At 34.9% G+C, this 14,735-nt stretch overlaps 1 protein-coding gene across 1 annotated transcript; it reads right to left on the bottom strand.

Annotated features, from left to right (window-relative positions):
• Positions 1-1,231: 1,231 nt before the first annotated feature.
• LOC134678343 (NADH-ubiquinone oxidoreductase subunit 8-like) lies at positions 1,232-6,154 on the bottom strand. The gene is made up of 2 exons (XM_063536876.1): positions 5,824-6,154; positions 1,232-1,703 (listed from the first exon to the last, which is right to left on the bottom strand). Exons 1-2 carry the CDS (start codon positions 6,119-6,121, stop codon positions 1,270-1,272), a joined length of 732 nt encoding a protein of 243 aa, XP_063392946.1. The 5' UTR covers positions 6,122-6,154; the 3' UTR covers positions 1,232-1,269.
• Between the last annotated feature and the right edge of the window lie 8,581 nt (positions 6,155-14,735).

The following is a 14,735-nucleotide window of genomic DNA, read 5'->3' as shown; positions in this document are numbered from 1 at the left end:
TGTAACGTAAACAAATGAATTTTAAACATTGGGGCCACTTTTGGGGGGTAAATGAGAAAATTAAAAAATAAAGTTTTTTAAACTATATCGTGTTACATATCAAATGAAAGAGCTCATCGTCATCATCATCATCATCAGTTTAGAAGTAATTCAAGAAAATAAGCAAAAAATGACCATTCCCCCCCTTAATCTCCGAAACTATTAAGTCTAAAATTTTGATAAAAATACGTATGATAGGTCTTTACCTATAGATGACAGGAAAACCTATTATAAATATGCAGTCAAGCGTGAGTCGGACTAATTACTTAGTTTTTGATCCGACCCCTACGGGTTTTTTAAAGGCAATTGACTCGCGTTTCACATATACAAAATACATTGTTAAAAATTGAGTAATGTACGGAACCCTTGAAACGCGAGTCCGACTCGCACTTGGCCGGTTTTTTTAGTAAAAGTTCTGTAGGTAATGTATTGTAAATTTACTAGCGAAACTTTACAAATATTACAATGTATAAAGATAAAGTTATAATTCATAATAATCTTGTTTGCGTTTTCCCGGCTTTAATTTTTGCCACAGTTTATCAGAGCTTGGGGTCCGCTTTGGCAACTAATACCAAGAATTGGCGTAGGCACTAGATTTTACTAAAGCAACCTTTGAACCCAGCAGAGAACGAAGCCTTATAGGGATTAGTCCGGTGTTTCTTACGATTTTTCCTTCAACGACAAGTAACCGGGATTTGAACTTTGAACCCGCGTACTCCGGATTGTGAAAGTCTCACGCCCTTACCGCTGGGATACCAACGCTCCCGGAATAAGGTTTTTAAAGTCAATAAAGATTTATTTATTATTATTTCAAGTGATTTTGCGTATTTATTAGGCTCGCACGTTAAATGACAATTCTATTCTAATTTTCTTACCTTCTGATTGTCAGCAGCAAAGTAAGCTTGTTCAGAGTATTGCTACTGTGATGAATAGTTATTCATTTAGAAATAACTGTACCTTTAATTTAATCATAATACAGATGCAAATAAATGAAATTCCATTAAATTTAATAAGCAAGCGTTAAATCATGTTTTACTAGGTACCTATATCGCTCGCTCGTGATGTGGTCGCTTTTTAGCGATAAGAACCCCTGTTGTTTACCTCTGCTTGTATGTCTGTTTTCTTTTGTATTGTCTTCTTTTATTGAGGTGTGCAAGAGTATTTGTATTGTATTGTATTGTATATATTACGACATTAAATCATTTCATGAGTTTTAAAGAAGCATTTGTCTCAGCGGTACAAATGATTGTCTCTGATATTGCTAGCGATTTCTGACTCCCATCGGTCGCCATTGGTGAGCAATATCTCTTTATTATATAATAACTCTTCATGAGTTTCTTTGCTATATTCAAAGTTAGGCCCTTCTACGATCGCGTCAACTGGACAGGCCTCCTGGCAGTATCCACAGAAGATGCACTTGGTCAAGTCGATGTCGTAGCGAGTAGCGCGCCGGGAGCCGTCGGCACGCTCCTCCGCGTCTATTGTGATGGCCAGCGCCGGGCAAACGGCTTCACATAGCTTACAAGCTATGCATCGCTCTTCCCCACTTGGATATCTCCGTAAAACATGCTCACCTCTGAACCGGGGGGAGAGCGGACCCTTCTCGAAAGGGTAATTTATCGTGGCTGGCTCTTTAAATATGTGCCCCAAGGTGACAGCAAAACCTGTAAGTCGAAACGAAATTTCAGAATAATGTTTAGGAAAATTTTAAAATTAAACTTATAAAACTTTGTTTTAATGGTAGGTACTACGTGCTCGTGACTTATTTAACTGGATTACGGATAGAATCCGTTCTGAACTGTTGTCTCATAGCAGTGTCTCTACGAGACTCAAACCCTCGTTAAAAGCAAAGTAATAAACCTCTCTTCGAAATAGTGTTTGCTGCAATGAGAAAACGTGATAAAATTACAAGGAAAGAATAATCTGCAATAGTGCTGCCTGGGGACTCCGCATGCCCACACTCGTTAATCGCGCGACCCATTTCAGAGAGTTTCACTCCTTTGTCGCCGAGGCCATTCGATAAATTTTGATCAATGGTTACCGCCCATTTCTTGATAAAATTTGGTTCTATAGAATATGGGTAAAAATTAATAAATATGGGTAACAAGGAGTTATTTTAATACGAAATGTTAAATCAATTAAATACACCATCACACAGTTTTACACTCATACGAAATTAAAATAGGCCACGGTTTATAAATTATATTCCTGTTTTATTTGCTCTCATTTGCAATAAAAACTAATTATAACTTAAATACCTATACACTTTATCAAAGTTTTAGATTGCGACAGGCCAAAGTATAAACTGGCAAACTTATATTTTTATAACTTGATGAATCATAAAGCAGGATAGTTCTTAATAAAAACAATAGCATATAATGGTGACATTTATTCCAGTTACGGGCGACTGCAGAAGCAGAATGCCAATTTAATGGAACGAGTGTTGCGTCTGTGTAATCTGGATCTGTTAATTTGGCGGCGAACAATACCAATTTTTTGGCATTGTCCGTGGCCAAATTGAAGGCAGATTCGTGAAGCGAATGGGGCATTCGGACAACCTGCACAAATTCCTAACTAAAAGGCTATTCCTAATAAATATGGCACCTATGTATTTATTTATAATGATTAACCCCCTTATTCATAAACGCACTACAAGCTGATCGGCATCCCTATTGGTCGGCAAAGGTGACGTTGCGTGATTCGTCTCGAGAATGAATCTGTCAATACACAGGACATCAACATTTAAGTCGCTATATATTTTATGTACAGTCGACGCCAAAGACATGTTTACACTTTTGCACCTTACTCGTTTGTAATAAGGCGAAAAATGTAAACATATTTTTGACTGTACAATCGACGTCAAGTTTATTTGTGTTTGACAGTTTAAGTGATCAGTAACAGTGACGAATAGTATTTTTTTCAAATAAATAAGTTTTGTATACATTTTTTCCTTGATACGCTGGCCTTACAATATACGTAAATCAAAACTACGTTCCGTATTTATTGATCTGCACGATACGCACACGCTCTTATTTCGATAATAAATATAAAATATAAATGTTGTGCTCAGATCATTTTGAAAACCTTGCCTGCTTAATACTTCCCTTATCTACTTATAATAAAATAAAGATTATTTAGGTACCCATTACAGAAGAGGTCTATACTAATAACAGTATTAGTTTTGTGTAGGTATCCATTCCAGGCTAATCTAGTAATATAGGTGTGTACCTACCTACCTACTTAAATATTAAATTTTATTGAAACATGTTTATACTTTTAATGGACAGTACTCGTATCAATAAATTTTATTGAAACTGTCGCTAATTTATTTTGTTATAAAATAATAGCAAAATAAATAAGTAATTTAATACACATCGCTTATCGTCGGCGGTGGGATAGCCGCCTAAGCCGGAACGGGAACGGAGCGAAACTCCAACACAAGCTCGAGGAGCCTCCTTGGCGGCAGCCCTATTAAACTGATTTTGACAAATGAGCTGTCAATCGATTCATCCCTATCGAAGCGTTAAAATGTGAATATACTTTTTTCACTATGCTACTAAACAGGCTGGGTATTAACTAAGTACCTATATATTACATAAATCATAAGAAACACGTATTTTTTCATAATAGTTATTTACGCACCTATTCCTATTCGCACGTGTATCGGACAACGTTTTACAATACATATGGCCCCTTAAATGTTCGACGTACTTACCTAATGTAATTATTATAGCATAGTGTGACATAATGAAGCACCAGATGTACTTACTGTAAATTATAAGTAAGCTGTGCTATAATAAGCACATTACGCAACTACGTCGCTAAATTTAAAGGGCAATATGTGCTGTAAAATTTTATACGATACACGTGCGAATAGGCAATTCGCAACTCGTGTCGATTTAAAACACTCCATTCGGTCGTGTTTTGAAATTCACCTCTCGTCGCTAATTTCGCACTTGTTTCATAAATAACTATTATTATCGTAGGTACTTAACTTATAAGACGTGAGAAGAAAACTTTTTGATAAAGCGCGAGGAGGCCAGTATTTTGCTAAGTCGGACACGTTTTATCAGCACGTGACAATAAAAATGTGGCCGGGTACGGAAAAAAAGGTATTGAATATACCTAGAAAAACTTATCGCAATATCGAAACTTTTTATTAAAACAAGTTTTCCTATTTGGGCTTATATTTCTTATTCCGGAATGTTTTGTTCGAAACAAAGTGACTTTTATTATCATTTGGCGTAATATATTTACATATACAAAGGAGTCTGCCTTAACTGACGTCTTCTACAGGAACTTATTCTAAATTCACTAGAGTAATGGTATAATATATTCAATTACACAAACGGGTCTACCGCGATATAATTTCATTGTTTTTACCTTTAATTCCGACGTTTCAGCTGAGTTGCACCAGCTGTGGTCACGGAAAGACTGACGTCCCAACAAATGTCAACGGAGATATGTTTGTTGGGACGTCAGTCTTTCCGTGGCCACAGCTGGTGCAACTCAGCTGAAACGTCGGAATTAAAGGTAAAAACAATGAAATTATATCGCGGTAGACCCGTTTGTGTAATTGAATATGTGTACAAAACGCAAGAGTTTAAAGTGTTATAATGGTATAATAGCTTGACGGTTACATTTCCGTGTAGGATAACTAGAAGTACCTACGTTAATAACAAAACTTCCGTGACACACAGACATACGAGTATTAAATATATATTACCGTTTTCGATTTAATATACGCAAATGACCCGTTTTTAATATATTAATAGGCGTACGTCTTCTATTATTATTTGGCCAAAATGAGGGATTCGAATAATGAGAATAATAAGAATGATTTATTGCAGTTGGTACCGTATATATTTGTAGATGGTAATCATTCATTATACAATTAGTTTCAACAGTTACCCATTTTGGATAAATAAATAAAAAAGGTAAAGTATTGTTGCCAAAAAACTTTGTATGACATTTTCATCAATCTAATAAAATATATAGTTATAAATCAGATATCTTGCCAAATATGGATGTATAGGTACTCGTATTAAATATTATTTTTAATATATTTTGTTTTTACCACACAGACGGTTTTCATAAAGATACGATGGTTACAAGTGATTTATTTATCGGTTTTGTTTCTAAGGTTTGACTATTTCCTTCTCTGTGTCTCCAATAGAGCACAAGCAATGGAGATATCGATAACAGAATTTGAATGATTGTGGTGCCTTTGTCTTATTATGCTTTTTGTAGACGCACACAATGAAATAAAAAAACAGCCAATATGATGAACCACATCCTATCTAGCTCTGGAACTCCTGTGTAAAGTGATCTTATATTTTTTTTAAGTGACTTATCTAATGAATTCTTATAAATGTCGAGCTTCGAGAAACGGCGGCGCGATTATGCTCTTAAAATAGTTCACCACAAGCACCAAATGAATCGTCCAAATATATTTAAAATATACTCTAAAGGTCGCTGTACACATTGGCCGATGGCGAACCAAATGTTAGATGATTAAGGGGTGTAATATCGATATCGTTCGCTATTCATACTGTCCCAGTGACTAATTTGCAAATTGGTGACAATTGGTCCAGCAGAGCGCCCGTAAAATCAACCCCAATCGGTTGACTAGCCAAAGTCGCCCGCTAAGTACCAACACACTCCAAGTAACCCACCACTTATGGCGCCAACATACTAGCCCAGCTCCATGGGCCAATGTGTACAGAACTTATAAAAACAACAGCCCTTTGGCAGTCGGGTAAAAGCTAGTATAACAATTCAAACCTCTGAACAGTTCCGTAAAAAAGCATATCTGCGATGCTCGGTCCACGAAATCCCTCAGAGTGGTGGTGGGTATCTTATCGTTTACGTATATAAATTTGACATTGTAAGCGGTTCTGGGGTAGTGGTAGAAGGGAGGCAGCGGCGGCGGGCACGGCGGGCACGGCGAACAAGGTGGGCACGGGGCTGGCGGAATAGATTGGCATGGGTCGCAAGAACCATCAGTACCGTCACTGCTTCTACGTAACTGTGTCACTATACTACTTCCCAATTTACGATATAAACTCCTTCTTGCCAACATTTTTCCTTCGAAATATTTTTGAAATATATGCAGAGTGCAAACGTCAATGTTACTTTGACGTTTCTTATTGATCGAATGGAACCTATAATGTCGCGCGCCTAAAATAGGTTGTATATTACAAGTAGGCCAATCGAACCGCTGAGCTAGACCAAGTATGTACAAGTATCTACCAATATCTATGCTACATACGTAGTGTATAATGAGAAATGTTTATTTCAGAAAAGACAGTAAAAAAACAAATAAATAACTTATGAACTAAATATATCTAAGAATACCACTAAATTAAAACTAACAACCCTAAATACATATATCTAAAATAAAAAAGTGCATTTTAATTGTTTTCCATCGTATTTTCTCGGAGACGTTCGTATTTATCACGCTAATATGTACGTCAGTGAACCTCAGTACTTTTTGTACCGAGACTGGCACATGATAGACACATAGCGACACATTCGTACGTTTCCGTGAAAATGCGATGGAAAATAGTTATGCACTAGATGTGTACTACTAGGTGTTATTACGTCACTATAAATGCCAAAACTGACTTTTTGGGCTGCCATTTCTACAATAACTATAGGTGGTCAAGCAAATCTTGTCAGTAGAAAAAGGCGCGAAATTCAAATTTTCTATGAGACGATATCCCTTCGCGCCTACGTTTTTCAAATTTGCCGCCTTTTTCTACTGACAAGATTTGCTTGACCAAGTATACTAACCTAATATTAATAACATTTATAATGGCTTTGAGTCGACGTCTTTAATTTAAGTGAGTTGAGATTCTCTACTCTAAACTCTTTCTTCTTCTTCTTCCTCGCATTTTTCTTTTTGCATTATGTTACGGAACCCTTCGTGCGCGAGTCCGACTCGCACTTGCCCGGTTTTTTATTTTCAGTGGTATACACGATGACGACGAGTGGTGGACGAGTATGTGGGTCATAGAACTCATAGACGATAAAATTTTCTAGGCAGCCAAAAGTAACCGGTCGTGAGAATCGGATGACTTTCTGACGAGTGTAGAAACTACTTCCACCTTCCACATACCTAGTGTAATAGAGGTAAGTATTTAGGACATATGTTGACATATATTTTGCTATTATTAAAAAGTCAATCAACGACCGGATAATAAAGTGGTTCAATCCCACAGTAAAATCTTATGAGACACGGTTGAGAATGCGACCTGTAGCGTAGTGGAGGACACATAGCAGTACTTTACATCACTACTTACAGCAGCACTTTTTTAGCAGTACTTTTGTATGAGCAGGACATACATAAGTATTTTTGCCACAGAGGAATTAAATACGTTTATTGCGAGGTACTTTACAAAACGCTGAAATTACTTTTCCTGTCTTTTAATAATATCTCCAAATACAAATATTAAAGTCCCGCGTTCGAAAAAATTTTTGATATCCATACAAACTTTCGACCCCATTTTCACCACCTTAGGAGATGAATTTTCAAAAACGCTGAAATTAGTTTACTTGTATTTTAATAATATATCTTTTCACGAAGTTTCAAATTCCTAGCTTAAAATAAAACTTGAACCCCATATAAACTTTCATCCCCTTTTTAACCCCCTTAGGGGTTGAATTTCTCAAAATCGCTTCTTATCACTTGTACACTTTATAAATGTAATCTAGTGTGCAAATTTCAACTTTCTATCTTTTGTAGTTTCGGCTCTGCGTTGATGAATCAGTCAGTCAGTCAGTCAGTCAGTCAGGACTGTACTATATCAAAGCTTCGCTTTTTGGTATAGGTACCAAAGGCGCTCGAAATCGCCCGAGTACCTATGTTAAGTTTTCATCATAGCTTGGTGCCTATGAATTCACAACTGATTAGTTGTCACAGGCATAAAGACGCAAAATATCAATCAGGCTTCGACACACAACACAACACAGCATCGAATTCGTGACAAATGCAAACATATCTATGGTTCTTGATCCAATCAGTAACGATGGCTTTTGACGACCGCTGTGTTTTATTGACTACTGGCAGTAAAGCGTCTTTCCTAATCAATCAATATAAATATGTTTATGCTTCATAAATTTCACAATAAAATTCTTCCAAGTGCGGATACCTACTAAAGTAAACGACCGTTTTCACCTCTATAGCTAATGACGTAAGTTTAAAGATGACATGTACCGGCACAGTGATGAGCACTGGGACGTCTACCATACTATTATAGTAAGTACACTTAGAAAATGTTATGATATTTTACTCGAACCATCTCAAACCTACATAATCATATAAGTAAACAGGTTGTTTGGCGTAGAAGCACGTGGTATTGTGAAAGTCCGCAGTGCCTAATTCTCCAGCTTTATTGGGGGTTTAAGCTGCGTGTTAGCGGTACTGAGGTGTGAGGTGTGGTGTGGTGCTGTTGTGTTTATATTTATATAAACATTTCCTTGAAATTTTTACATGCCACCCCCAGCCTCCTGAGATCCCCATTTATATAGCCGGGTTCTATTCTGTGTTTTTAAAATGTTATATGTACATATACTTATCGAGATATTAAAATTCTCGGATATAAAAACTTATTATAAAAACTTGACTTGGCTACATCTTGTTTTGTAATTTATCAAACCTTAATTTTGATAACCCATTTGATATAGTAGAGCCCTTTATACTTAATACCTCAATTCCTACCTGTTTGCTTTACTTACATGTATCCGTTGCATAAAATGATAATAGTAAAATACAGATAAATACATATATTTTATAGTTAGTAACTACTGCGAAACATACAAGGACCTTTTAATATTTTTAGTCCAGCTTCTTAGCTTCTTAACAAATTTCATAAATATAATCCCATCCGGAAAGAATGTAGGTAAGAAAAAAATAGAAGGGGAAGCTTGTCAAGTGGGAATGCCCCCCTTTCCCCCACCTTCTTGTCTCATTTTCCAGTTTTTGTTGATAGAATTAACTTTTGATGTTAAAAAAAAAAACATTTTGTTCTACCCTACAGAACCTGCCAGGAGCCAGTGCAAGAAAAAAGTCGGGTTATGGACGTGCTAAGACTATAAAAGACCATCAAACTTACTACATAGGAATTTACTACATAGGTGAAATGGGGAAAGGGAGAAACGACCGAACGAGACGGTCTCATGAAACTTTCATTCGGAGTAGCAGAAAGAGAAAGCCATATTATTTTTTGGTCTTGAGATAGTCTCACTTTTTATTTCACATTCACAAAATTCTCAGACTACTACCTCTGTGAAAATCGCCAAACAATACGACCACAACCGCAGGTGTAAGACATGAGCCAAAGAGCTAATAATCGACCACTCAACCTATGATAGTTTTCACATATAAATTCTCAGTCAATTATCTACCTACCTCACGGAATAGGATAATGGTTTACCTACATTAAGCTCCCCAAATGTGTTAACGTTGAGTGTCAACGTCGTAACGTTTATATCACTCGAATACCTATACGCGGCGTCACGCACGTATCACCGCCGTCGTTAGCTGGTCGTTATGCTAATAACCGCCTGACAAGACTCATCGCCCTTTCCCGAGGGGAGCTACGTGCTACTGAAATCCATATGACATCCGCGTAGAGTTTGTAAACATTGCAACGACTCTCATCGTCTGATGTAAAAGAAATATTAGACTTCAAGGGTTAGAGCGCCTCTACGCGGTGTTTTGTTTAAACTTCGTTAACTTCGGGATATGGCTTAATTCATTTAAGATGACTGAATGGCATACTTAGTTTATTTTTCGTAGAATGTCATATAGCGTTGTTGTAAAAACTGAAATCAATATTTTTGCCAATTCACCCCTGTATCTACATGGATTCATGAAATGATCAATTCTGCTACGGCACACACAAGCCTCTACGAACTGTCTACGAAGAGTTCTGCAATACAATCCGGACACGCAGGCTACGGGGTACACAACACACACGTCACACATTTTTTGCGACATTTAGATTTTTGAGTATTTAGTTTTTCTCAAGTTGAATTAGTTTTTATTCCTTTTTTGTAATGAAGTATATTTTCTTAGAGTCACTCTTTTGCTCTTAGTTTGCTAAAGTCCCCTGTTTATTTATTTATTTTGCTTTATTGTTAACTATTTATATAAGCTAATTACCCTGTTCCTATTTATAGTGCTCGTCTATTACGATTACCGACCTAGTAGGTACCTAATACTACATTGTTGTAGATGAAGCTGTAGTTATGGCTTTCGGGTTCGGAACTATAAAAATGTACATCGAGTAGGTACATCTGGGTCAAAAACGTTCAGGAAAAATGGCATCCCTATTATCAAACATTACAAAAGTTAACGATATGGGTACATTTATCATACAACCTTTAAGAAGCTGAAGGTTTTAACATCCCTGTAAGGATCTAGTAAGAAAATTAAGTTTTAATATCGGTTTATGTTATGATGTTCACGTGAAAGACGCATAATTTAACGTAGGTACTAAAAAAGTTTTTAACTCACCTGTCCTACCGGCGAAGAGACATCTACTAGACATAATCATTTTCACGCTAAGGAAACCTATCTGTAACTGATTTGCCTTAATGCATAGGTGTATTAATCGATGATTGCTGATTAATTTCACTGCCGATGCCGGAAAGATTATAATATGAGACCTGCTCTACCTTAATGTTAATTCATAAACAAAAGTAGTATAATAATAAGAAAGCCTATTAAGTTATTAATCAAAGTATTAATTTAAGTGAATTGTGGTGCGAGTGCGACCAATGCAGCTATACATTATTGTCAGTGCCAATATTGGCCTAATCGGTGCAAACTTTGTTCTTAATATCGCTTCAGGGTACCAAGTTGACAATAGCTTCATCACACTCTTCATCACTCTTCTACATTAGTGCGATAGTGACCGTTGCGTTTCGTTCGCTACGGAGCGTAAACGATTGTCATGTTGACTATGCACGCAGATTTGTAGGAATTGTAGGTAGGCAGATTGAAAAAAAAGTATGCCAATAAGTAGTTTTTTATTAATTTAATCCAAATGTGATTTTATGGTATGTGCACAAATAAATAATACAGGTAAATCTTTAAAATAAACAGTAATTTATACAATAGTTACCAAACATGTGTAAAAGTTCTGAAATGGACATAGCATAGGTCAAGTACTAATTAAAATAAATATTCTTAATACAAAATAATATTGAATGACTATAAAATAGGTATGTATAATAAAAAAAAGTTCATTCTAGCCATTGAATAAAGTTTTAGGTATTATTAAATCGAATGGCACAGAAATCATGTACATTCGTTCCATGTTTACAATAAAAAAAAGTTTACAATTTATAGTATACCACAGTTTATAGTATTTCTTATTGACACGTATTGTGAAGAGCGATAAATGTATTTGTGGCGCGTAGACATTTTATGGAGTCAGTACTTATAACATTGTACAAAGATGCTAAATCAACATATTTAAATTATATTTTTCATGAGAATTGATAAAAAAATGTATAAAATTAAATGCATAATCCCGTTTACCTATACGGCTGCAGTTCTCTATTTGTTCCACATAGCTCACAAAGTGTAGAGCAAACAATTATAGGTATCTAATAGTACAATATAAATACAGTGAATCATACAGGAAGGATTTTATATTTTTAGACGTACCTAAGAGCACATTGATAATTAAATTATAGTATACATTTGGCTCAAGAGTAGTCAGATAGGTTTTAAGAGCTTTCCGAATAATGCAATGAAATGTAATTTTACAATACCACACTGATGTCTGACTTCGTTTAAATTTTTTCTCTTTAAATAATTTGTTAATAGGATTAAAAATATTACCCTCTGATCATCCAACCAAATAAAGCTGATTCTTAAAAGATCGCCATTTTTATTTTTCAATACGTTCACTATACTTGAAATTTCCAATCTCTTCTCGATAAAGGTATCATTAGGTATATGCTTATTATTAAGTAAATGCTTAAATAACCTTATTCCCAGTCCAATGAAGGTGCCTATCTACATTACTTATTACTATACTTAATTTTAGGATGTAGGTAATTCTTATTTTTAAACATTGTAGCAATTAAATAAATACAACCAAATAATACTAAATACCTATACCATACGCCATATGCCATATCTACTCTCAGCAGCAGGCAAAATGCATCTCTTTTACATGATACCAAAATCCCTTACTTTCCATTTAACTGAAAGTAAAATTGGATATGTAAATATATCACATACTAAATAGATTATACCTTTTAAGACACAATCTATACTTTGACTTATTGATATTTAAATAAACACACATTTTTTTGTCGTTTTTCCTCTGTGATACCAAAGTAGGTACATTTTTTAGTGTAACTATTATTTATCAATACTTGTCGCTTTTTGCTGAATGAGACATAATTATGTAATAGGTACACGATGTAACATGAGGCACCCGAATAATTTTAACCACGCATTTCTGAGGTCAAGAAGGAAAAAATTTAATATTAGTTTAGGTCCATTTCGACAAAAAAAATTTTTTTTTGTTTTGTTTTTTAAATTTTTTGAACGTATTCGTACATAAAAAATAAATTTTATTGGCAAACTTGTCACTTAAAATTGAAGTTTACATTTTTTTTTTCGTAAATCTAATTTTTGCAAAGTGTTACTTGTCACTTTTTGACATCTATAAATAAGGATATTAAGACTATCGTCCCATAGCAACAAAAAGGCCTTTTACACTATGTAACAATAAACACTTTTTTTAATTAATATTATCTCTGAAACTAGGCGAATTTCAAAAAAGATATTTTTGTCTCTAAATATGATCAGGAATACGCTGTTAAAATTATTCGGTTTTCTCATGTTATACCGTGTATAATTGTATATGGCTGCAAAAGTACCTACTGGCACTTGTATTTATATTAATATATACACACAAACATTTATACCAGCACAAATGAATAATGTTATAAAGAAACAAATTAGGTAATTATTCATGTCAGCGTAGCTATGTACTCCAGGTAAACTTAAAGCTTACATAGTTATATATTTATACATCGTTGACATATGTACTTAACTAAATTTTTATTTGGCTGAGCATTTTTTAATATAAGATACAAATAAGATTCCGACATCAGTATATCGTACAGTCTTACTATAGTCGCACCAATAAAAGTCTGCAGCGGATTATCGGCTATCAAGCCCACGCAGTGTAAGTGTTATTTACACGTCATATTTTCATAGAAGTTTGACGTTTAAAATGACACTTGCACTGTGTGGGCTATCAAAATCGCTGCAGACTTTTTACGGTCTAACTCTAACATGTGTGTGGTTCCTAACATGTAACTAAAATTTGAACCACTTCCCGGTATCTGGTTCAGTTGAAATGTGGAGTACCTCCTTAATTCGATGACCATGCAATAATGTGCTAACATGAAGCTGATCTAATGATGCGATTGGAAGGTAGCCAGAGGAACTCCTCGATGGAAAAACACAAACACATCGAACTTAGGCTCATTAGAAAGGTCTCGAAAAGTACTTGATAGATATGCAAATGAGAAGGAAAACAGTCAGCAATAAAAGAATGTGTCACATTTTTTTTATTGACAGTAACTGGATTCGAAATAAATATAGGTGCCTACTCAGGTACTAAATACGTTATACATTACAGAAAGTAACATTTATCAGTTTTATTAAACATTAATTTTACAAGGTTTGGTATTACATAACACTCAGAATGCTGTAGGGCAACATTAATATGCCGACAAAATTCAGTAACAGAAAAACTCCTGCACAGCAATATAATACGGCTTAAATGTGCAGACAAATCCTTATAAGTATATTATACGAAATAGGTACGTACAGACAAATAGAAAATTCGTCACTCTTCAGTACAATACTATGTAATAGGTACATTCAATATAAGACTTACTGTGCTATTGGAAAGTGATTAGGTACATGAATAATGTAGAAATGAAGCAGCGGAAATGTATCTATTACATTTATAAAGTATACAAAATCGCTAATAAAGTATGAAAATGTATTTACATTTCGCATTAGATGCTCCACGGGACATTAGTAGCTAGGAATATATACACGGTGGCTAAAAAATAACTGCATTCCCGTTGCCAGGGAGATTTTGAGATTATACTGAGCAAGTTTTACTATGGGACTGGCCCAGAAATCGCGAAATAAACATTACCCTCCCATAGAATATGGACCAGCCAAAATGTATGATACTGTTTACACCCAAATTTATTTTTGCAACGGGAATGCAGTTATTTTTAGTCATCCTGTATACATCCACCTTGTATAGCTGCAGATTAATCAATCAATCTGACGGTATCTAATGTATCGTATATGTAGGTAGACAGGTATATTACTAACACAGTTTACATTACTTATTTATTTTTTCGACAGATATGTTATTTATTACTTTCACAAAACAATTCAATCAGTAACTATCAATACTCAATACACAAAACATAATTATTTTTGTTGGTATTTATGAAACACACAATAGAGGTCGATGAGAAAAGCCTTGCAAATCTTCACCAACTTCAAGGACCTTAATACCATCAAAAGAACTTATTAATATCGAAATATTTTCTTAAAAATATGACATTTAATTCGAGAGAAAAAAAATCACTGACATAGGTCTAAAATGCAATTATTAAATTATAATAAA

Source organism: Cydia fagiglandana, chromosome Z (genome assembly GCF_963556715.1).
Source record: "Cydia fagiglandana chromosome Z, ilCydFagi1.1, whole genome shotgun sequence".
Classification (NCBI taxonomy): Eukaryota; Metazoa; Arthropoda; class Insecta; order Lepidoptera; family Tortricidae; genus Cydia; species Cydia fagiglandana.
This window is presented reverse-complemented; position numbering and strand designations above follow the sequence as displayed.